Source organism: Balaenoptera musculus, chromosome 5 (genome assembly GCF_009873245.2).
Source record: "Balaenoptera musculus isolate JJ_BM4_2016_0621 chromosome 5, mBalMus1.pri.v3, whole genome shotgun sequence".
NCBI classification, from domain to species: Eukaryota; Metazoa; Chordata; class Mammalia; order Artiodactyla; family Balaenopteridae; genus Balaenoptera; species Balaenoptera musculus.
The window spans coordinates 64,805,799-64,830,747 of record NC_045789.1 but is presented as its reverse complement, the minus strand read 5'-3'; the positions used below and the strand labels follow the sequence as shown (position 1 = coordinate 64,830,747).

General features: G+C 36.9%; 1 protein-coding gene across 2 annotated transcripts; it reads left to right on the top strand.

Annotated features, from left to right (window-relative positions):
• Positions 1-3,622: 3,622 nt before the first annotated feature.
• Positions 3,623-18,946, top strand: EXOC1L (exocyst complex component 1 like). Of its 2 annotated transcripts, none has more exons than XM_036853311.1 (3): positions 3,623-3,861; positions 12,527-12,657; positions 18,680-18,946. In XM_036853311.1, exons 1-3 carry the CDS (start codon positions 3,741-3,743, stop codon positions 18,944-18,946), a joined length of 519 nt encoding a protein of 172 aa, XP_036709206.1. In that variant the 5' UTR covers positions 3,623-3,740. The 2 variants fall into 2 exon arrangements, with proteins under 2 accessions (XP_036709206.1, XP_036709207.1); XM_036853312.1 differs by lacking the exon at positions 3,623-3,861 and adding an exon at positions 12,338-12,411.
• The last annotated feature ends 6,003 nt before the right edge of the window (positions 18,947-24,949 follow it).

Here is a 24,949-nt window from a genome sequence, read left to right as displayed (position 1 = left end):
TTTGTTTTTTTAATATTGAGCTGCATGAGCTGTTTATATATTTTGGAGATTAATCCTTTGTCTGTTGATTCGTTTGCAAATATTTTCTCCCATTCTGAAGGCTGTCTTTTTGTCTTGTTTATAGTTTCCTTTGCTGTGCAAAAGCTTTGAAGTTTCATTAGGTCCCATTTGTTTATTTTTGTTTTTATCTCCATTACTCTAGGAGGTGGATCAAAAAAGATCTTGCTGTGATTTATGTCAAAGAGTGTTCTTCCTATGTTTCCTCTAAGAGTTTTGTAGTGTCTGGTCTTACGTTTAGGTCTTTAATCCATTTTGAGTTTATTTTTGTGTATGGTGTTAGGGAGTGTTCTAATTTCATTCTTTTACATGTAGCTGTCCAGTTTTCCCAACACCACTTATTGAAGAGACTGTCTTTTCTCCATTGTATAGCCTTGCCTCCTTTGTCATAGATTAGTTGACCATAGGTGCATGGGTTTATCTCTGCACAGTCACTCTTTTCTTAAGAACGTCCAGAGAAAGTTCTAGCATTTATTTCCTTCAGAAGCGTATTTGAGTCTCATAGCTAAAGTCCATGTGTTCATGGCAACAAGAGCAAATAAATGCATACTGATACAGGATAAGTGATTGGTAAGACTAATGTTGGAGCCCAAGACAGGCTGCCCCAAAATGTGCCTCAATGACATATTGATTATTTTGAATTAAAGTTACTTGAGAAACAGCCAGTGGAAAGAAATGAAGTTAAAAAGCCAACTCTGACCCCTTTCTTTCCCCCTGAAAGCAGGAAATAAATCTCCCATGTGATTATTATTTTCCCTATACCAGGAGGATAGAAAGCATCCTTATCACTGTTAGGGAATTCAAGGTTATGAAAGCTGTATAGAAAAACCCTATTACTTCTCCATTAGTCTGCTACCCCAAGCACAATCCTCTTTGTTTTGTTAAATCTTCACAAATAATTGTTTCTTTATCTAAAAATGATATGTATACAGCCTGCTTTGGCCACTTCAGAAGTCCCATTTCTATGAGACCTCTGTGTGTACGAATTAAATAGTTTTTTTTCTCCTGTTAATCTGTCTTGCATCAATGTAATTATTAGACCAGCCAAAAGAATTCAAGAGGGGTAAAGGGAAATTTTCCCCCTCCCCGGCACTAACAGCTGTCTGCTCCAGCTGTGAAGATATTTCACTGCAAAATCAACTATGCCAAAAAAAAAAAAATTAAGTCATTAGAAGACTATTTGATTCTTATTTGTTCTTTTAGTAAATTGTTACAAATAAATTGAGTGAATAAATGAATGCAAGAATGCCTATGATGTACTAGATACTGTGTATCACATACCCTGGATGTATAGCAAGTGGGAAAAACATGGGTTCCTGCCCTCATGAAACTTACAGTCTAGGAGGGGAGAAAAACATAAAACAAAGAATCACATAAATAAATACCTAATCAAATATTTATGACAGTATTGCTGATGAGTTGTTCTGATTGTCATACCAGTCTTTTTTTTCCTCCATAGGAAAATAATTTTTTAAGTGAAAGCTGAAAATAATTCTCTGAAAACCTACCTCCCGTGATGTGAACCCATTTACTCATTCTCTGGGTGAAAGTGGAAAGTTGTTGTGTCATATTGACTCCACCTTCCTCCTTCCACATCCAATTAGGTGCCACAGCTTATTGATTTTATCATCCAAATATATCTTGTATTCATTCCTTCTTCTCCATTTTCCATACCCAAAAGCAGAGTACCAGTTCTCTGGTCCTCTTACCCAAATTATTTTAATAGATTCCCAGAATCACAAACAGAATAGGAGATATTAAAGTAGGAAAAGAGCCTAGAGATCATTCTTCAGATAAGGAAACAGGCTCAGAAAGGCAAATGTCTCACCCAGGACCCCACGATTCAGCCTAGTCACACATGCCATTAATGTTTCTTAGGGGAGCCACGGACGACATTTTTGGCTGCCTGCTTGCAGTCATTCCCAGCCCTTCTTCCTTGTTAGAAAATCTGTCTTCCCATGATAGGAACCAAAAATGACAAATTCTGGCTTTCCTAGGGATGGCCATGTGACCAAGTTATGGCCACCAAGATGTAAAAGAAAGTCTGTTGGCTGGTTTCTGAGAAAGAGTTTGCTTCTGACAAAAAGAGAAATCAAGGCCAGCAACAACCACTCCTCTTTCTTCCTGTCTTTGGAGCTGAACAACAGTGGCCTGAGGATAAAAAGCCAACCTCTGAGGACAGAAGATCAGAAAATGGCCAGCACTTGGGACCCTCACCTATGAGTCCTGAGCTAAATTTGGGACTGCCTACTTGCAGACCTCTTATTATGAGAGATCGTTTAAAGTCTTTCCTATTTACAACTTGATGTCATGTATTCTGTTACTTGCAGCTGAGCATACCTTGGATGGACTCCTGCTTTGTTTATTTATTGTCCATCTACCCCACTAAGCTCCAGAGGAGCAAGGAATGGACCTATTTTCTTCATTGCCATATTCCCAGTCCTAGAGCAGAGCCTGGCACAAAAATCAGCCCTTGAAAAATATTTGTCAAATGAATGAATGCCCCCAAATCTTCATTGGTTCTCTACTTCCATAGAATAAAATCCAAAGGATTATCCTGGCATTCAAGGCCCTTCATGAGCTGGTCCCACTCAATTTACCTTTCCACCCTTATCTTTTACTTCCACAAATTATATAATTTAAGCAAACGGGACTGCTTCCTGTCCTCCCAAACACCCCCTGTGGCTTACTGATCAGAGCTTTCGTTCCAACATTCCTTCCACAGAATATGCATCTCCCCCTCCTCCACTTGGATACTTCCCTCTCACCCTTCAAGTTCCAGATCTTCCCCCATAGCACTGTCTCTGATACTCTCCAGGTACAAATAACTTTTCTATATTTCCTTTCTCTTGTGCCATTTATCACTTTTAAACATTTATGATAATTATTTGGTGTACTCATCTCTATTAGATTATAAGCTTCTTGAGGATAGGAAATCCACCCTCCCAAGAAACAGATACCATGCTTTGCTCCGGTAGGTACCTAGTAAATTTCTCTTTGTGAGTAAAGAAATGAATAACATTAAAGTAAGCCCATTTAAAAAATAATTTGGACGCAGGAGTGGATGCTGATTCTCATGAAAACAAAGGTCTGAGTGAATGGCAGGAGGGGAAAAAAAGGAGGGAAAGAGACTTGTTGGAAGTGTCAGGAGAAAGCACGGGTGCTTTTTCTCTTGCCGATGACAGCAAAGTTCTTAATGGAAGATGATCCCAATCAATAGAGCCAGACAGCTGATTTATGTAACGGAATCAAGCTGAAGTAGTGGTCTTCCTCTGCAGAGTTATGTGAAAGGGGAAAAGGTTACTAGACTAGGGAGACCAGCGGACTCCACAAGTGTATCTGCTGGTGTTCATAAATATGTTCCCCATCCACAAACCACAGGAGAGCTCCAGAGAGCAGCCTCCTTGAGCCTGGATGCTGGAGAGTGACAGCGGAGCTGATGCCGCTGCTGTGTTTTGGCTGCCGCCGCTGCTGCCACTGGGCAGATACCGCAGTGAGGGGTCTGACCGCGCTGAGTGCTCTCGGGAGCCTGGGTCTGGCTAGGAATGAGAAGTTGAAAGTGAGGGTTAGGAGGTGGGCAGGACTCACCGAGGAGCTGCAAACCAAAACAAGAAATCTAGGGAGCAGAAGGAGAGAAAGAGTGAGCTGGAGCCAAGACCTCAGGCCAAGTGGAACTGGAGGAAATGTCATCATTGGTAAAGGAGGACTTGGAGAAGAAACTGTTTAAGCCACTCTCGCAGAATCTGTACGAGTTTATTGAAATAGAGTTCTCGGTCCAGGACAGGTATTACCTCTGTGTGTCAGGTAATCTGTTCTTTCTGTTATCATTTCAAAATGTAAATAACCCCAAGATGGTTGGGTGATAGAAGGACATTTTTGGGTGTTTATTTTCCTATGCAATAACAGCACATGTATCTTCTTGTGATAGAACTTAACTATGCGAAGATTAAGAATTTGGATTCTACAGAATTTTTTTTAGTGCTAAAATGGAAGACAAAAAAATATTGTATTAAGAATATTTTGGTTAATTGTTCAGAAATGAAACTGGGTATGTGCTTTTGCTGATTTGATTATTTAGTCTCCAGTCTTTTATTTAATTCACTTGCATGGCATGCGATTTTCTTGTGTAAGAGCTTGTTTTAAAAAATTCAACAGAGAGCTCTCTATATATTTTAAAACATATTGGAGAATTGAGTTATACAGCTCTATTTCCAACAAATCTGGACAACTAGGGTTCTCTCTTTTCATGCTAGGAAAGAAAAAAAAAAAGACCTTAGATTTTCTTCTGAGGCTTATTTAGACTTCCTGGTGGCTTATTTTGAAAAGAGAAATGATCTTTTAAAAATTCTTTCTCACAGTATGCACACAGAAACAATATTTTAATGGTAGAAATTAGTTCATGAAGATGGAACTTTAAGGAAATGTTCTCTAAACTAATTAAAATATTTTCCCTCATATTTTAAAAATTCATGAAAATTGTCCAAATGTAGGAATAAGCTTTTGCACTTAATTATGATTTACCTAACCTGTAATTTTTGTGCTGAATTTAGACAGAAATTCTTGTGCCATTATTGAATTTAATATACAGCATTTCCTTTTCCCAATCCATGCTTTTTAATAGTTTTCAGGGGCTTCGGAGGAAAGAGCTTAGAAACTCTAAGTTTTCATTGTAGACTTTGCTTTTTAAGGCACACAGTTCAGCATTTTCAGAAAATTTGTTATAATTCCTTTCCTGATAATTTGCTTAGAAGAACTTTCAAAGGTTGTCAAGAGGGGGTACTATAAGGGAAGTAGAACATCTTTAAAGAAAGCACTAAGAACTCTAAAATTCTGTAATTCCTAATAAGTATACTAATATTTACTTAATAATAAGAATACTAACATTTATGTAATACGTTACCTAGCATATTTTGCCAAATAAATAAAAAGTGTAAGGCTTAGCATATCAGCAAGGTACAAAACTTAATCAGTCCGGGAAAAAGAAAGAAATCAAATGGAAAAAGGTCAAATGAAACAATTTTAGAAACTGTATTATATTCAAACGATCAGATCACTATATCTCAAAGTATCTTGACTTAATATATTAGAGAATATGCTTATTCCAACATTAAAATTTTATAATTTTATACCTATTATAATCCTACTTTATAAAGCTAATTACTAATCACATAAAATTAGTGTATACGTGTTTTTTAAGAAACTTATAAAAAAATAGAACAATCAATAATGCATATTTATTTACCAGGCATTATTTACATCTAATTTACCACATGTATCTTAACGCCCTCCTCCAACTATATAATTAACTTATTCTATCTGACATGGAAAAAAAAACCAAAACACTCCTACAATTAAATTTTTGGAAAGGGATGTAATTTTTTTCCCAATATCCTCAAGTTCTGAGAAAGACACTGTGGGCTGGGGTCACCTGCTGTCTGTTTTCATAAATGACATGAATCCTTTTAACCAGGATTGGAACAACAAGGGGTTGGCATTGTTAACACGTGTGAAGGCAACCTCTTTAGGGTTCAATGTTTTCACCTGGACAACGACCACATAAAGTAGGTGATCACTTTCATTAGTAAAATTCAATGATTCTGTCATGTTAGAAGCAAAGGAAAAACAAGGTTCTCTTAGATGTGAGAAAGAGAAGACAATATTGTGATATTCCAGGTAAAAGTTAACATTATAAGTCATGTTCACTCACCAACTTTATGACTCTTCTACATATCACATCCATCAACTTGAGAGCACATTCCCCAAATGTGGCCTCTCTTTATGACCATTTCAAATGCAATTAGACGGAACAGTAATTTAAAATAAAGTCAGTGTGATGCTTGCTAGTCCTAAATCTTTGACTATGCTTTACTCAGAAAATCTCCATTGATAGGAATCAAGCAGGCCATATCTCAACTGCTGAGGCAGGTAACTCCAGGTTTTGAATGTTGACCACCTTCTGGGAGTAGGGAGACGTATAGTTATGATTTCCTCTTTATATCCTACAATCCAGCAGTTCTAAGTTTGTGAGAATCAAGTCTAGAGTAGTTAAATCCCATCATGCATTTCTCAAATTAAAAAAGATATGTTTAAATAAGTTAAACTTTCTATTTATCCAATCAGAGTCTGCCTTTTGCAGGGGTCTCACAACCAGATGATTGTGATTTACTGTTGCCTTGATAACTTACTTGGTCAATATCAAAAAGCAGATGTCTTAAATTCTGTCTCCCTCTCTCAAGTTTGCTAGGATTTACATTGGGGATTTCCTGGCACCTTGGTCTCCTCCCACGTCAGGGTTTACATGGTCATTTCCCCTTGAAATTAGCTTCCCCTAGCCTAGAACATCATTATCCCTGGCTGTTAAAAGCGGCAACTTCTTAGGAAGGAGGGAGGAGCTCTATAAAGTACGGGAACAAGAAAGGGACAAGTCAGTTGTGCAGTGATGAGAATGCAAATGAGTTAAAGAAATTCTGAAGGACTTGAAATCGCATGTAAAGTGATTATGGCTGATTGGATGGGAAGTAGCAGGGTATGGTGGAATGGACCTTGGAAGGCTAGGAGTCCGACACAGCTGGTGTGAAACATGACTCTGCTTTGCCCACCTGCCAGCTGTGATATATGGGGCAACGCTCTGGCCTCCGTGTTGACCTCTCTGAACCAGAAATAATAACATTTACATCTACATATAGTGCTCTCCTCTTAAATCCTAACTAGGGAGGAAAAATGATAAATTCTATTCCAAATAGGGCTAGAATTTTATTCCAAATTGGAAGGTGGGGTTATATTGTTAAAATTACAGAAAAGAATGTATCTATTGTGAAAACACATGCTGAAGTATTTATTTATAAATAGTATATGCTGTAAATAAATATTTATAATAAAAATAAAATATACAGTAAACATATGGAAGTATGTATATTTCTATTTTATAAATAAAAATTGTATACATATTCTGATACAGATTTAAGTATTCACATATATTTAGAAAATATTCTCCATTCACAGGTAATTAATTTGAAAATAAATGGCACTTGCTAGAATTATGAAGATAGTATGCATAAATTCTCCATACCTATTACATTTTGATGCCAAAAAAGAACTTCTTCTCTGTGAACTGGAGAAATGAATAATTTTGTGAAATCATTTATACTGTTCACAATAAGAGTGTTAAATAAGAATAAGTTAACAAGAAGAGGAAACAAAATACTAGAGACTGGGTGGCTTATAAACAACTAACATTTATTTCTCACAGCTCTGGAGGCTGGGAAGTCCAAGAACATGGTGCCTGCAGATTCGGTGTCTGGTGGGGATCTGCGTCCTCATAGACCACTTTTTCTCCCTCTAACTTTGCAGGGTGGAAAGGGCAAGGGAGCTCTCTGGGGTCTTTTTATAGGGACACTAATCCCATTCATGAGGGCTCTGCCCTCATGACCTAATCACCTCTGAAAGACCCCACCTCCTACTACCATAACCTTGGGGGTTAGGATCTCAACATAGGAATTGAGGGGAAGGAGGGACAAGCATTAAATCTAGAGTACCCAGTATTGGCCCAAAATCGATGTGATTAAAATATTTCTAGAAAAATTATTTGAAAGTTATTTTTTTGATGAAATCAGTAATAGCATTCTCAACAACCCCAAGACGTCACCAATACATTGAAACATTTTCACTGAGGCTTCTTGTCTTTGATATCTCATGGTAGTTTTTCCCTATTACTTAATTTCAATGATGAAAACAATTATGTAACACTGGGATTGTAAAATGACAGTGGTTTATGTATTTAAAGTTCTTCTGTGCAGTTTACTCGTGGGCTACTATTTTTCCTGTTCTGCCAAATTATATTGGTTCACTTGGTCAATCTTCTTTCCACTTAGCCTCATGAATAATAGTGACTATTTCACCGTGCTAATAGAGGCAGTTATTAACAACAATGTTTATTTTGAAATTAAAAGTGAAGATAAGTTGTTAGCGTGAAGTTAAGATGGTTGTTCTGAAAATGTTAACTAAAATAGTGAAACTGGAGCAGGTTCATTCTGAAAGTCCCTGGGTCTATAGATATCACTAAATCATAATTAGATAGCGGCCCATCTGATATTACGGAAACCAACTCTGTAACATTTTGACTATATAAACACATTTCTGTTTTAAGACAACGTGATGTTTCCACTCTGCCGCTGCATTAATGTGAATACGGCCATTTAATTTTAGCTGGCAGCAGAACTCAAGTATGGAACTTAGGGATTGGGTCCACTCCAGCCTGAGCAGACTTTGACTCTTGGCTAAAGACAGTTCTTGGAAGCTCTTGGCTACAGAGGAGACTATTTTGCCAAATTAAAGAGGTTGTACCGTCTCTGTGCTGCATCACTGTATCAAAAGGTTAACTTTTAAAGCGTGCATTTTATTTTCTTAGTTTGTTATTAGTGGGACAGTGACCATTAATGTAAGAAAACTTGATGACTGGTAGATCCTACCTTCTTAACATCTCTTTCTTCATTCCCTCCCTCCCACCCATCCTTTACAGAACTGCCCGAGAAAACTTTCTAAAATGTAAAGCTCAGCCTGACCATTCACGTAATGTCCTTCAGCAACAACACTCTTCGCCCTCATCAATGTCCCCACAAACAGAGCTTTCAGGATAATATTTGAATTCCTTAGCGTAGCATTCTAGACCATTCAGGAACCAGCTCCTGCCTACCCTGATTCCTACCACCTATTCACCCCTACCCTTCATGCCAGCAATACTAAATGCCTGTAAGGACTCAAAAGATTCAAGTATTTTACGCTTTTGTCCACATGCTGTTCCAGAACTCCCTTTACCCCTTTCTTCATTCTGCTAACTCCCATGGTCCTTTACAACTCAGATAACCTCCTTCAAGAAGCTCTCTCTGACCCCTAGTGGGATGAAGATGTCCCTTCTCCATGTTCCTATAAGACCCTGTCCATGCCTCATTCACAGCACTTGATGGTGTATTTTCTCTCTGAAGCCCCACTCTCTGTAATCTCAGCAAGAGCAGGAATGGTGCCATAGGGGAATGCATTTTTTCAATGCCTAGCCCAGGGCTTTGTACAAAAGGAGAACTCAAATACTTATCAAATTAATGAAACAAATCAGTGGGTCTACAGCCAATTAGCTGGTTATCATAACATGTAGATGAGACAGTGGAATTTGCTTCAAATGATATTTTTATACAGTATCCAGTTATTTCTCCCCATCCCCATCCTCTCCCACTTCCTAAGTCACCAGTGAGACAGCTAGCCAGAACAAGAACATTATTATTTGGTTCTGAGGTAGAGCCTTTGTCTGGACAGACAATTACCTCCTCGTGGAAGGAACTGCCTCCAAAATCTTGTCCTTAGTAAGTATGACAGAATCAACCATGCTTCCACTTCAACACACCAGCCTAATGGCTTCTTTTCCCTTTTCCTTTCCTCTTCCCAAAGCTAACATCTAGACCAGTGGAAGTGGACCTTTTTTAGGGTTGGGGAAGTGTACACGGGCAGAAACCCACCAAATTTTGCACAGTTTCAGGAGACTCACAGTCTCTGAGCCAGTTTCCTTACCCAGGGTTAAGATCTTCCACACTGGGTCCCCTCCAGGACATGCCCCTCAGTCACTCCTTTTGTCCTCAAAATATGCAATCACTCCTCTTCCAAACTCTTGGAATATGTGATCTAAATCATAGCCTTTATTCTCTTCTCTCTCTTTCTAAACGCTACGTAACATAAGAACTGGCGCATAGTACACACTCAGTATGGTTAGTCCATGAAGAAGCCCTCTACAAGCTGTTTTCTGCCCTCCCCATTCTAGAGAAACTGCCCTCAGGGAAGAAATCAATGATCTTCCCCAAGTCAGATTCAGTGCCAGGACTGAACAAAGTTACCCAGCAAAGTAACTTCATGGGATTGTCTCCAACTCTTGAAATTCTCTGTCCTCTTGATTTCCGTAGCATTGCACTGTTGGGCTTGTCTCTTTTCTGATGGGCCCTTCTTAGACCTCTCTGCTGGCACCTTTTTTTTCTCTACTCTGTTTCACCTCTTTCCTCTGCTCTTTTCCCTATAAACCTAGTTTTGGAAACCTGTTCACACAGAAAAATCCCAAGTCTGTATCTTCATTCCTAAACTATAAACTTCCATCATCTCCTTCTCTTCTGAGATAGTTTATGGAGTTCATCTGTACATCAAAGACTAAATTCACTATTCCGCCCAACCATGCTTATGTATTTGGTTTCCATCCAGTGTTGTGAATGCCTCATTTAAAATCTAACTTAGATTTACCACTTCTATTTCCATTGCCTACATCCTATGCCTAGATTCCAACAACAGCCTCAAAAACAAAACAAAACAAAAATGGAAACAATTACTATAAACCAGGCACTATCCTAAGTCATTTATATACTTTAATCTTTATACCCTATGGGTTTGTATCACTCTGATGTCCACTTTACAACATAAGAAAACTGAGGTTTAATCTCTCTAGAGATTAAATAATGAGATTACAGACCACACTGAAAGAAGTGGTGTCATGATTTGAATCCGGAATGTTTAATGCCAGAGCCCACTAAGACACACTGCCTCTTCTAGGGACCTCCAGTTCTTCTTTCTTTTCTTCTTCAATGTATCCTGGGCATCACTGACTCCAGAAAAATACTCCTTCAACAGGACACAGCTGTATTAGTCTCCTGCTCAAGGAGGAAAGAGACTTACTGAATATGTATTACAGTATGAGCTTTCACTGAACTCCTGACATAGTGCCCTCTTCTTAGATTTGTCAACCTGCTCAGACTCCCTTCTCTGGGAGACTGAGCTCAGCTCCATCATGAAGTCTAAGCTCAACTGGTTGCGTTAATTTCAGTATCACCTGTACTTACAGAGGATACTCCCTCCACCAGTCCCAACTCTGGAGCCCTCAATGTCCAGGCCAGATTCCAATCCCTCCCATCAGAGGGGGGTTGAGACACCATGAGACCACAGTGGTTTCTGTCACTTTTCAAAACATTTCCACAACCTGGTTAACTTTGTTGTCCACCATATCCTAACACCAATCAATCTATACAATCCACTGTCTCTAATCCTACCTGGTGAAGTTCAGGGTCTATTGTCTACTCATTTTGTCATACTGTCCTTCACCTAGAAATGCCATCAGTATCATCCTTGCCTTTACTAATTTTAAAGCTCTATCTCCAATTCTATTTCTTCCATAATTCTTTCCTTAACTATTCGAATCCTCTCCCTTCTTAGAACTTCTGTTGAACATATAGTCTGTTCCATATTGCTTATCTATCACTATGATTTTATTGTAATATATTGTTTTAATCTTCTTAACTAGGAGGTCATGCCAAAGTGATGCTTTCCAGAACCAAAAGAGAGTCTTCCCCAAAGACAAATTCCAGTCTCATTCTTAGAAGACAGAACCAGCTTGTAACTCTCCAAGTGACATCATCCATCTTGAAAGTTTAAGATATTCAGTTCCCACTGCCACCTCTTTATAATATACATGTATACCTTCATATTATATATTTTATGTGACACATGTGTGTTAGCCTTGTCTCTTCAACAAAACCATAAGTTTCCAGAGGGCAGGGACCATGTCTCATACTTGTACCCCCTGTGGCATTTGTAATAGTTCTATCAGGCAAATAGTGGATACCCAGTAAATACTCCCTTGGGAACTCATTGATAACTTTCAGTCCAGGAACTCTAACATTAAATGTTGATTCTTCTAATGTGTTCATATGAGACCAAACACAATGATTTTAAGACCAGGAAATTATTTCCCTCATGTTGTTCACATAAAATAAGCAATGATTTTCCCATATCTTTCAAAGTACAGTACTAAAGTTTTTTGTCTCGATGGCACATTTTGAATACTAGAATTTTGTATACACACTACAGAGGATTAAAAATTTCAAACAATACCAAATAGGTCAGTAGTTGCTGTTTTGCAAGCACTCTTACATCAAAAATCTCACAGCAACTTTAAAAAAAAAAAGTGTGCACAAGTATTTGCATGGTCAGTCTTCAACAGTGGGTTGCTGTGTGAGCAGAACTGTTTACTTTCCTGACCTCATTTTCTTATATTGTCATAAATTAAAATTCCAACTTGTTCTGGTAAATACTTTGGCACTGACTGTATGCTCACACTAAGCCTCCTATTTCCTGCCCTGAGTTGAACTCTATCCTCCACCACAAAGCTCAGAGCTGAAAGCACAGAGCTCGGTGTTCTATCTGACAGACATAACCGCGGCTGTATGTGACCACAATTGCAGCAAAAATAAAGTTAACACACTGAGGAAATTTGAGGGCATACTCATGAAGCTTCAGATACCTCAGGGTTCATAACTGGGGTGCAGATACAATGTACATTCAAGCTTATTATAGGAAAAGGAGATTCATAAATACTGAAAAGTATGATGATGAATAATTTATTATCTTCTAAGAGTCTATGTAAACGAAGTGTTTTTCTGTCCTACAGTGACCAAAAATGAAGAAGTAAAAATAGTTATGGTGAAACACTACAGAATAGGTTTAGATGAAAAATATGAAGTAACCAAAAAGTGGTCTTTGAACGATCTGCGGATGATCGATGGAAAAGAAGCAGATACAGTAAGTGTTATGTTTTGTAAGGGAGATGTGGGATCAATATGCTGGAGACCTTTATGGTTAATATCTTACTTCATATATTTTTGGCACGTACTGAGTGTTAAAATGACATATTATTCTTAAGTGGTACAGTTTAATCTACTGGGATGACCTACTGGTTTGTTTGTTCTGTTTTTATGAGTTTAAATTTGAATTTTGTCTATTAGATTTAAAGCATCTTTCCCAAGGTCTTCTTAACAGGTTAAACACAATCTTCCAGTCAGTTCTGAAACTTTAAATATCTGATGCTTCCACCACCACTCTCTCCCCAGCCCAGTTTCCTCCATAAGTTGTGGGGATTCCTTTCCTCATCTTCTTCAGATTTTACTGTCGGTTAGCTGCTTGATCCTCTGGAAGGATCAATAACCCTTGGAAATCCTACAACCTCTGTGTTGAAAGTGGGGAAAGGCATGTACTTTAATCTCTTGTACGACCACTTGAAAGTGGTTTTCCCAGTCTCTCCTCGAACTCTTCTACTGATGGAGAACTCATTACCACATGAGTAAATCCATTCTATTTCCAAATTAACATCTTTTATTTTTACATGTCCCACTTACGTTTAACTAAAATCTCCTTCACTATAACATCCACCTATCAGTCCCAGCTTCATCATTTGAAGCAACCAGAACAAACCCAATCCTCCTTTCACATAGCAGCCTTTCCAATGTTTGAAGACACTAATAAGGTTCCCTCAAGTTTCCTCTTTTCTGGGTTAAATGTAACCATTTCATTCTTTAAATAATGTTCATATGAAGATCAAATAAGATAATATGACAGGATTATACAAACACTAAGAGGTCATAGAGCTGTTGTTATTTTCTCCCATGACGTTGCTGCAACACCCTTCACTATGCAATTTCTTCTCCTCTGGAATGTTTCAGTTTTTCCAGAATTAAATACAATACTTTAGAATCAGCGTGACCAGTTTGTATTTCCTTTGATCTGGATTCTTATTTCTAGTAAACACTCAACTGAGACCTCAGGTCTTTTGGGCATGAATTGCCATTTAACCTGATCTGCCATACCTTCTACGTACATGGAATAAAATCTAGATAAAAGCCCTTGATGATCTGGCTTCTTTATATCTGGTCATTTCCCCTAAAACTTTATACAGCAAAAGTGCTTTAATACTCTCGGGGCTTAGAAAGCCCAGTCACCTCCATCCCTCACCCCATTCTCAGATTCCCCATGGAGTAAAGTCCTACTCATGTCCCTCTGCCCTATAACCCCATTGCACAGTGGATGTAAATAATCCAACAAACTGCAACTGCTGGCTTACTCTGTCTCCCCTCTGGATAAAAAACTGTAACCATTCCTTTTCATCTTTTATTGTAGCCTTCTGCCTGGCAGTTATCAGGGACTCAATAAATATTTCTGTTATTGTTGGATGAATTAGAATTTAAGCTCATTTATTCTTAATCTGATTAAATGCCATATTCTTAGGTTGGTCTATTGTTCCTACCTATCAAATCTTCTAATATTTTGATTTTTTAATATTCACTATAGTATGATACAGATTTAATGCACACAGCATTTAGGACTTCATTCAAGTCAATAATAAAAATGATGAAGCAGGCAGGGCTAAGTGCATACCTCTAGGTAATTGATAGGTTATCATTACTACTACTATTATTACCACTACTAGTAGTACTGCTACCTGCTACCATCTCACACTCAGTAAACTCTTACCAGATGACAGGAACCACAAAAAGCTCTTTCCATATATAACTTCACATAATTGTCACAAAAATCCCATGAATTAGATTCTATCATTACTCCTGATTTACAGATGACGAAAATGAGACATAAAGAGATTTACTGACTTGCCTAAGGTCAAATAACTACTCTAGAGATGGAACTAGACTTTACCTCCAAATCTATCAATTTGTCTTCTTTAGACTGGTTGTTTTTCATCTCTACAAATTTGTGTATTCAGTCATTCACTGAGAATTTATGGTATACCAGGCTCTGCTAGGCTCTGAGGATACAGTGGTAAGTTAGATGGACACAAGCTCTTAATTCTGCCACTTAATTCTGCCTTATTAATTATCTAGTCTGAATATCTAAATTTTCCCTTAAGATCTTTACTGAAATCAATATATGTTATCTGCTATTATCTTATCACCTAGGAATCCTATTTTTAAAATTTGGTGTGTTTGGCATGACTTCTTGGTGAAAGCATGCTGGATTTCATTGCTTTCTTTCCTAAGTAATCACATAGCATTTTTCTGACAATATATTCTACCTAAATGTTCAACACTTAGGAAATAGTTAAATATATTTTTTCATGTCAATATGCTGGAACATAACATGGTCATTAAAAGTCATGTTTCCAAAAGAATACCTCAGAACACAATTGTTCACCATTTAATACGTTTTTTAAAAGTCAGCTGAATACAAAACTTTTCTATAATATTATCTCATTTTACATATTTAATTTATCATAGTATTGAAAATTGAAAGCTGAACCTTAAATTTTAATACAAAAAAAAATGTATGTGGGTATGTAAATGTATATATGAAACTAACCAGTACTTTAACAATAATTATCTCTGTGTCATAGGAGTACAAATTTTTAAAGTATTTCCTTCTATATACTTTTAGGTATTTGCCAAAATTTCTATACTGCATTGAATTTTATCACAAGTCAGTGTCAAGTTCACTAATCTGTAGTTTCAAGAATTAATCATGCCCACCTCTTTTTTTGACCATTTTCTTATTTTTTTCTCAAGTGCTCAAGTGAATGTACAATTTATTTTACATTCAAACTTCATTAAGACATGTGCAATATGGCAATTTTACTGGGGGTTTAACCCTATCTAGGATGATTGCTTGCTGGGGCTTAGCAACAGGGTCCAACTTAGCACTAATTAAATACTTTATTGAATAAATATAATACCAAACAAAATGCATTCAAATGCTTTCTAAAAAAATCAATTTTAAAGGGCTTTCTAATCAGGCTAATGACAAACACAATAAAGGTAGATACGCTAGTTTAACATAATTGGCTGATCTTATAAGCCAATTATACAGCACTTATATCTTTTAGTCTGCATGTATATTATTAAATGATAGAGAACATCTAATACAACCATTTCTACAGAACTAGGAAATAAATTTCTAAGAAAGAAAGATTTTACAGACCCCATCTTTTATACCCACCCCAACAGTAATACCCCAAATATTACTAATGTCATAATTATTTTCTATAAGCTTGGTCAGTGCCCAGGATGTATTAATCAAGCCTGTCAGCTTAGATTCATTGGAAGCAGCTAGCTCTGCTCTATTTTCTCCTCACCTTTCTGGTCTTTAATTCCATCTCTATGTTGTTAATTATTCCCTTTCCCATTTGAAGATTGTTATCTTTCACAGTGAACTAGATACAAAAGGGAAATAGAGTATTTCTATTTTTCTGATCACTTTAGGGCCTAAAATATTAAATTGCCAGAAGAAAACCTATAATATCCAAAGAGTAGTTCTTTTAAATATTTCTTTTCTGTGGATGAAGTAAAAATATCTCAGTTGTTCTGGGAATTACCACTTGTCTTCCCTCTTGCAATTGAATCCTCAGGAGTCAGCATTTATTATATTTTTCTCGATAGCAATGTTTTAAATAGAGCTATTTCAAGCCAAAAGTTGTCAACTTTAAAATGGAATGGAATTGAAATTGAAGTCAATTTATAAAGCAGAAATCAGAATGACTGGGAATTTGGAGACTGACGTGGTGCAACAGAAGAGAGAATGATGTAGCAGGAAATGGGGTTGGGCTGAGTGAGAGCTTAGTCCTTGTCTTGGCTCTGCCAATAACTACATGTGTGGCCTGGGCTTCACCCCTCTGGAAACTATTATTCACTATTACATTACATTATATTACATTATATTTAATCTACTATAAACAAGGGATTTCTGAATGAACTATGAGATTCCCTTTTAGCTCTATCAAAAGAAAGAAAGAAAGAGGAAGGGGGAGACAGAGGGAGAGAGGAAGGGAGGGAGGGCGGGAGGGAGGAAGGAAGGAAGGGACAGATGGACGAACTTGTATTCTATGTTCATGCCTGCTTAGGCTTCAATTATCAGGCTAATGGAAAAACTTAATCCTCTCCAAGTAGCTCAAAAGAACAAAGGATATTTTCTACATGATAAGGAGTAAATGTTTCTGTGAGGAAACTACATAAGGAGTATGATTAGTATCTGGTGATGGAATGGGTGTGGATTTCCTTTCACTGAGATTCTCTAAAGAACTGTCCTTCAATCTGCAATCATGACAGCTAGGAAACATTTTGCAAGGTGTGACTAGAGAACATTGTACTTAAAATCACATCACTCTTGTACATTCTTTTTCTTAAAGTATTGTTTTGTTTTTTAAAAATTTTAATAGTGTAAAGCAAGGTGATATTAACACCAGTATCACAATCTTTGGGGACAGATTTGGGAAAAGGAACTATCATTCATTAAGCTCCATACTAGTATCACAGTTTAAATGATTAATCTCATGCAAACTTCATAGCAACCCCATCTAAAAAGTGAAGGCCAAATATAATAAGTGCCCTGCCCATGGTTACATCAGAGTCAAAACAGTTGGCTGACTCCAAAACCCTTGTTCTTTTTCCTGTCTCCTCTAAGAATTTTCCTATTTGAAAAAGAAATTGCAAATACATAAGTTCTTACGTACAAACTTTACACACTGCATGGTAACAAGTCATTAATACTTTTGTTTGGTCTGGTTTCTCTCTCTGCCTCTTTATCATTTAGGGCAATGTTTACCTCCACTTCTCTTATTATAGGATTACTTCAGATCAGTTCAACACACATTTGTTGAGAACTTAGTAGTTGCTGTGGATACACAAAAGATAAATGACTGAAAACCTCTGCCCTCAAAGAGAGTTAGGAGTTAGGCAGATAATGAATGCAAAAACATTTTGTAAACTGAAAAGCACTTTATAAATGCAAGGCATAGTTGTTACTGCTATTAGTAACAGTAGCAATGATTATTATTTTAACATGTAGGACCTAGATCAGGTTTGATGCCTACTTTTCCCTGAAACATCTCCACTAGAAGTATACAGCCTAGAGCAATCCAGTGAGTCAGTCTTTAGTAAATTGTCAGTTTCAGTCAAATGATTTAATGATCCTTGCTATTAACTTTAAAAGTAATTCCTTGGGCTTCCCTGGTGGCGCAGTGGTTGAGAATCTGCCTGCTGATGCAGGGGACACGGGTTCGAGCCCTGGTCTGGGAAGATCCCACATGCCACGGAGTAGCTGGGCCCGTGAGCCACAACTACTGAGCCTGCGCGTCTGGAGCCTGTGCCCCGCAACGGGAGGGGCCGCGATGGTGAAAGGCCCGCGCACCGCGATGAAGAGTGGTCCCCGCACCGCGATGAAGAGTGGCCCCCGCTTGCCGCAACTGGAGAAGACCCCGCACGAACCGAAGACCCAACACAGCCAAAAATAAATAAATAAATAAATAAAGTAGCTATAAAATTAAAAAAAAAAAAAAAAAGTAATTCCTTGCTATTAACTTCAAAGCCAGCAAGTTGGTGATCTGTTGTATGCCAAAGGCTGATTAGCCATTCTGTATTTCCCCCTTCTACCATTGAAATAGCACAACGGACGACCTCCTAGTAGAGAAAAGGAGAAACCTTTTCTCTCCTGTGGAAATCTATAATTGGGTTTATTTTTTCTTCTCATCCCCATCCATCCTCTCAATTCACTACCCTGCGAAGACTTGGTAACTGCACATTTTTGACACATATTTATTTGCATAATTGAAAAAATCACAGATGCTTCAAAATAATCTTTCTTATTGTTGTTCTTTTTAGAAGCAACATGTTTGAAACAGGTAGTTTTGGAAAGCTCATTTGTAGATTTTGGGAAAACGTTTGATACTGATACTTTACAATCAATACAACAATCAATATGAGAGAATCCAGGAAGTCTAGCTACTTTCCTGGCTACAAACAAAATCATGTCTCTCTTTTTCTTCTAGGACAATCCATTTTTTGATCTGCACTTCAAGAAAGTGTACAGTTTGGAAGCATATAGTTGTGCTTCCAAATATGCCTTTGTTCGAACTGTAAACAAGCTGAATCATGCATACCTTAAGAAGGACTTACGGATCGTGAACTTTGATTCTACTTACCTTAATGATGATTCCATTTGGTCCTCCAACAACAAGGATTGCTTGGTCCTTATGAGAATATGCTTTTATGCTTTCAATCTAGTGTGCTTGTCCCTGTGTCCCTTGCCACTCTGAATATGTATACCATGTTCCTTCATCAGTGTTCTATGAAAATGGTTCCCTAAGTAAATATTGATAATCATGATTTTGTTTCTTCCTTTTATCAGTGACTACTATTTATATGAAAATAAACTGATGCTTTGTGAATTGCAGTGAAATGTGTTTCGATGCATTCATTCAACATTCTGGACTTTTGCCTATGTGTTCTTTGGTAACTTTGGAAGGAGTTGGATGGTTTTGCCTAAACTAGTATTCTACTAAGGGGTATCAAAAATTATCTTGAAAGGCCTAAATAAGTGGAAATATGTCCTGTTTTCACGGACAGGAAGATTTAATATTGTCAAGATGTCAGTACTACCCAAAGTGATCTGCAGATCAATATAATCCCTATCAAAATTCCAATGGCTTTTTTTGTAGGAATGGAAAAGTCAATAGTCAAATTCATATGGAGCTGCAAGGGACCCCACATAGACAAACGATCTTGAAAAAGAAGTACAAAGTTGGAGGACTCACACCTCCCAATTTCAAAACTTACTACAAAGGTATAGTGATCAAAGCAGTATAGTACTGGCATAAAGATAGACATACAGATGAATGGAATAGAATTGAGAGTTCAGAAATAAACTCATACATCTATGGTCAACTGATTTTTGGAAAGGATGCCAAGTTCACTCAAAGGAGAAAAAGTAATCTCTTCAACAGATAGTGTTGGGACAACTGGATATCTACAGGCAAAAGAAAGAAATTGAACCCCTTTCTTACAGCATACACAAATATCCTTAAAATGGATTAAAGATGTGAATGTAAAACCTGAGAGCATTAAAGTCCTAGAAGAAAACATAGGGGTAAATCTTCAGGACCTTAGATTTGGCAATGGATTTTTATGACATCAAAAGGAAGAGCAACAAAAGAAAAATTAGATAAATTGGACTTCAACAGAGTTATTTTGCATCAAAGAACATTATCAAGAAAGTGAAAAACAAACCTACAGAATGAAAGAAAACATTTGCAAATTGTATATCTGATAAGGGTTTAATGTAAAAAACTCCTACAACTCAGTAACAAAAAGACAAACACCTAATTCAAAGATAGACAAGAAACTTGAATAGACATCTCTGCAAAGTATACAATAAACACAAGAAAAGAAACTCAGGAGCATTAGTCATTAGGGAAATGCAAATCAAAACCAAAATGTATCCCCCTTCACACCTACCAGGATGGCTATTTTTTTAAAACACAGAAAACAAGAAGTGTTGGCAAAGATGTAGAGAAATTGAAACCCTCATACATTGCTTATGGGAATGTAAAATGGTATAGCCATGGTGGAAAACAGTTTGACTTGTCCTCAAAAAGCTAAACACAGAATTACCAAACAACCCAGCAATTTCACTCCTAGGTATATAACCAGAGGAATTGAAAGCAAGGAGTTGAATAGATGTTTGTACACCAATATTCATTGCAGCATTATTCCCAGCAGCCGAAAGATGGAAACAATGCAAGTGTCCATCAACAGATGAATGGATATACAAAATGTGATATATCCATACAGTGGAATATTATTCTGCCATAAAAAGCAATGAAGTTCTGATACATGCTACAACATGGATGAACATCGAAAATACATGAAGTAAAATAAACCAGATACAAAAGGACAAATATTGTACGCTTTCACTTATATGAAATATATAGACTAGGCAAAATCAGAGACAGAAAGTAGATTAGCCATTACCAGGGGCTGGGAGGAAGAAAAAATGGGGAGTTATTACTGAATGGTTATAGAGTTTCTGTTTGGGGTGATGAAAAAGTTTTGGAAATAGATGGTGGTGATGGTTGCACAACACTGTGAATGTAATTAATGCTGCTGAATTATACATTTTTAAATGGCTAAAATGGCAAATTTAATGTTATATATATTATACCATAATTTTTTAAAATAATGTAATATGTTAAAAATAATTGAATTGTACACTTTAAATTGGTGAATTGCATGGTGTGTGAATTATACATCAATAAAAATATTAAAAAGAAAAAAAGGACTACTTTAAATCTACTAGAAGAAAACATGGGTGAATTTTTTTATAAACTGAGAGTGGAGAAAACTCCTAGCTGTCACTCAAATCTAGAAACAATGAAGAAAAACGATTAATTTAACTACATCAATATAAGAAGCCTTTGCATGAAAAGAAAAACTATATTCAATCAAACGACAAATGACAAACTGGAAAAAGTGCAAGTTATGTAGCAACACACTTATATCTTCCATATACAGATTGCTCCTAAAATTGAAGAGTTAAAAAAACTAACTGCAATTTGCTGAAAAATTAGTAAAAGATATATACATAAAAAAAGAATTGCAAATGACACTTAAACATATGATAAGATGCTTAACCTTGCCCATAATAGGAGAAATACAAATTAAATATACAGTGTGATCCTGTTTCTCACCTCTCTATTGGAAAAAATTCAAAACTTTGACAATATTCAATCGGGAATGGGAAAACAGTTCCCCTCATTCACGGCTGTTGGAAATGCAAGAGAGTACAAATCTGATAGGAGAGGAATTTGAGAATATCTTGCAGAACTACGTATGCATTTACTCTTTGATATGGAAATTTTATTTTATTTCTGTGACTCGAAGGTATCCCAAAGGTACTTTGGTAAAGATACAGAATGACAAATGCATAAGGCATGTGACATTGTTTGCAAGAGAGAAATATTTCAAATAGTCCGAATATCCATCTTTAGAGGAAGAGGCCTGATTGGAGGTCATTGGCATGGGGGAGGTGTTGGCAGGCTAACAAGAACCCAAGCATACTAGGTGATTGGTTAAAGGTATGTATATGGCTTTCTCTATAGTTGGTCCTAAGTCAGAAGTGGGGGCCAAAATTAGGGAAGCTGGGTTATTAATCAAGTCCTGGTCGTTTGGGGCCCATTACTACAGGGGCTATTATTAGGCTTTCTAGATTGATTGCTACAGATAGTAGTTTGACTTCCTGGACTGGTTACTGAACATATTAGTTTGGCTTCCTCAGCTGGTTGCTGCAGGTGGTGGGGCAGAGTTCTATTTTTGTATATAATCTGGCCATTGTCCATTTGTATATTCAGAAATATCTTGTTTATGGTGGTGGTTACATGACTGTATACACTTGTCAAAATCCATCAAACCTAAAACCATATGCAGAAGCTTAATTGTTAGTAATATTGGTAGTGTTATTTTTACAGTATCATAGGAGTGTGAGTATTGTAAGATTAAACACGTTATCACATTAATGTCATTAGAAACCGAGATTTTTAAGCTTAACAGAGGGAATATACAAGTAAAAAATCAAAGAAATTAAAGCCCGGTAACAGTAAATTTAACTGTAAATGGTAATATAAACTTACTAATATAAACTCCTCTTTTTTTTAAAAAAAAGCATGCATTTTCTAGATTTGTCTACTGAAACCATGAAGCAAAGACATCATGAGGCATGAGCATCTTAGCATGCAAGAGTGTTCTGCAAATACCATCTCCCACTGAAAAGACTGGAGACTATTTAAAGAAATTACTGATTCCAGGTCTGGGACAGAAAATGTACAAGATGAACATGGGACATCTTGATGTACCAGGAAGAAAGGAAGCTATCAAAGTCAACTGGGGTCAGTCCAAGGACACAGGAGCCAACTTGAAGTAGCTCCCACTGGCCTAAGACGAGACAATTTGAGCATAACAGGAAAATGACTATACTAGAATGAAGCACAGCAGATATACTTAAGTTCATGAATTTACAATACTAACAAAAATATATCATTTGTTGTCATTGAAATATCTGAAAATAGACAAGTAAAGGATAGACTCAAGCATGTATCTTGCCGTTCCCGTAGGAACTGTATTTCAGGTGACACATGATAAGGGGAACTTTTAAAGAAGAATTCCAAATAGTGAGTGCTGTAGGAATGATAGAACTAGAAAATTACCATTTTTCAATCTCTAATGAAATAATGGATTTAGGCAAAAACTATCAATGAATGTTAAAAACCATTAGGTGAAAGGTTATGGGGAATTTTATAATGGAGGGAGCAGGCTGACTCTATCCGAACCCAATGAGCAATCTTAGTATCACCAAAAGTGGGTCAGCCAGCCTGAAGTGCTCATGATGTGATGTGGTAAGAAGTACATAAGCACCATCAATGAAGGAGTCCTATCTAAAAGATGAATGTGAATCTAATCAGTCTTCTAGGTTTAGTTACTGAGTTTTAAGAAATATGGGAAATGAAGGAATAAGCTAAATGGCATGCAAATACAGAATGTGAAATTCTATAGCACCAATGACTCAGTTTCTCTACAAATCAATTTTTTTAAGTGTGTTGGGGGAAGGGGTAGGAAAACTGTTTATTATTATCTTATTTCTTAATATAAAAGAGACAAGAAATATAACATCCAAATATAGCATGTTGGAGGCTATCCAGGGACCTGGTGTGGACCCTGATTTGAATATCCCACGTATAAAAAGACTGAAACAGGGAAATTTGAATTTGGAGGGTATTAGATAGTAAGGAACAATGGTTAATTTTCTTAAATGTTACAAGGCTGTGATGAGTATGTTTTATAAAAGTCTTTATAAATTAGACAAGACAGTTAGATACTAGGATATTTACTGGTGATATGGCATGAAGTGGGGATTTATTGTCCAATGTTGCAGGAATTAAAAATGGAGAACATATGGTAAAATATGATTGTTATAGCTCATTATTGAAACTGGGTGAATCCCTTGGAGTTATCTATACCAGTCCTCGATTCTACTTTGTGTATGTTTTAATTTTGCAATAATATAGACATTTTTAAATACTTACAACTGAAAATCATTCTGAAGCAAAAGGAAGGTTGAAATATCATTTGAAATATACCATTCTCTTACAAAAGGAGGCAGAGTTAGCTTGAGGTAATGGCTGGGTCAAGGAAAAATACTAGATGAGCCCAGAACATCTAGGTGCCAGAGTATAAAGTATTGCTCAAAAAAAAAAGAAAGAAAGTAAGAAAGAAAGAAATGAAAGAAATGCAAGAAAGAGAGGCTTCCCTTGTGGCGCAGTGGTTGGGAGTCTGCCTGCCAATGCAGGGGACACGGGTTCGGGCCCTGGTCTGGGAGGATCCCACATGCCGCGGAGCAACTGGGCCCGTGAGCCACAATTACTGAGCCTGCGCGTCTGGAGCCTGTGCTCCGCAACAAGAGAGGCCGCGATAGTGAGAGGCCCGCGCACCGCGATGAAGAGTGGCTCCCACTTGCCGCAACTGGAGAAAGCCCTCGTACAGAAACGAAGACCCAACACAGCCATAAATAAATTAAAAAAAAAATTCTTAAAAAAAAAAAAAGAAAGAAAGAAAGAAAAGAAAAAAAAAGAATGAGAGCAAAAATACACAGGAGAGAACTTTAAATAGTTCCCAATGACCAGCACTGGAACAATTTGAACAACAAAACAAGAATAAAGTAAATATTTGAGTCCATACTGACAAAAATGAACGAATGAGGAAAGAAGGGATAATTCTTCCTTATGGTATAATTCCAAATAAGAGAAGTAGAAGGAATGAGGAAAACTAGTAAGTGTAGAAAAATGAGAGAAATAGAGAGTCACCATCAAAACACCATAGTAATAACTGCTGCAGGTAAGATCAATAAATGTGTGTTAAATTAGTGACTGAAAGTTTAAGGAGAAATAGAACATTTTCATAGCCTCAAAGTATCCTTTTATTCAAGAAAGGCACATCACCTCTGTGCTATTCTTCCCCCAAATCCAAAACTTTGTCTAATTGTGAGAAAACATCAGACAAATCCAAATTGAGGGACATTCTGTAAGTTACTACTTTTGAAACATAACAAAATGGCTCTTGTAACAAAATGAAAAGGCAACCTAGTGAATGGTAGAAAACATTTGCAAATCTTAGATCTGATAAGGGGCTAATATCCAAAATACATAAAGAACTCATACACTTCAAGAGCAAAAAACTAAGCAATCCAATTAAAAAATGGGCAAAAGATCTGA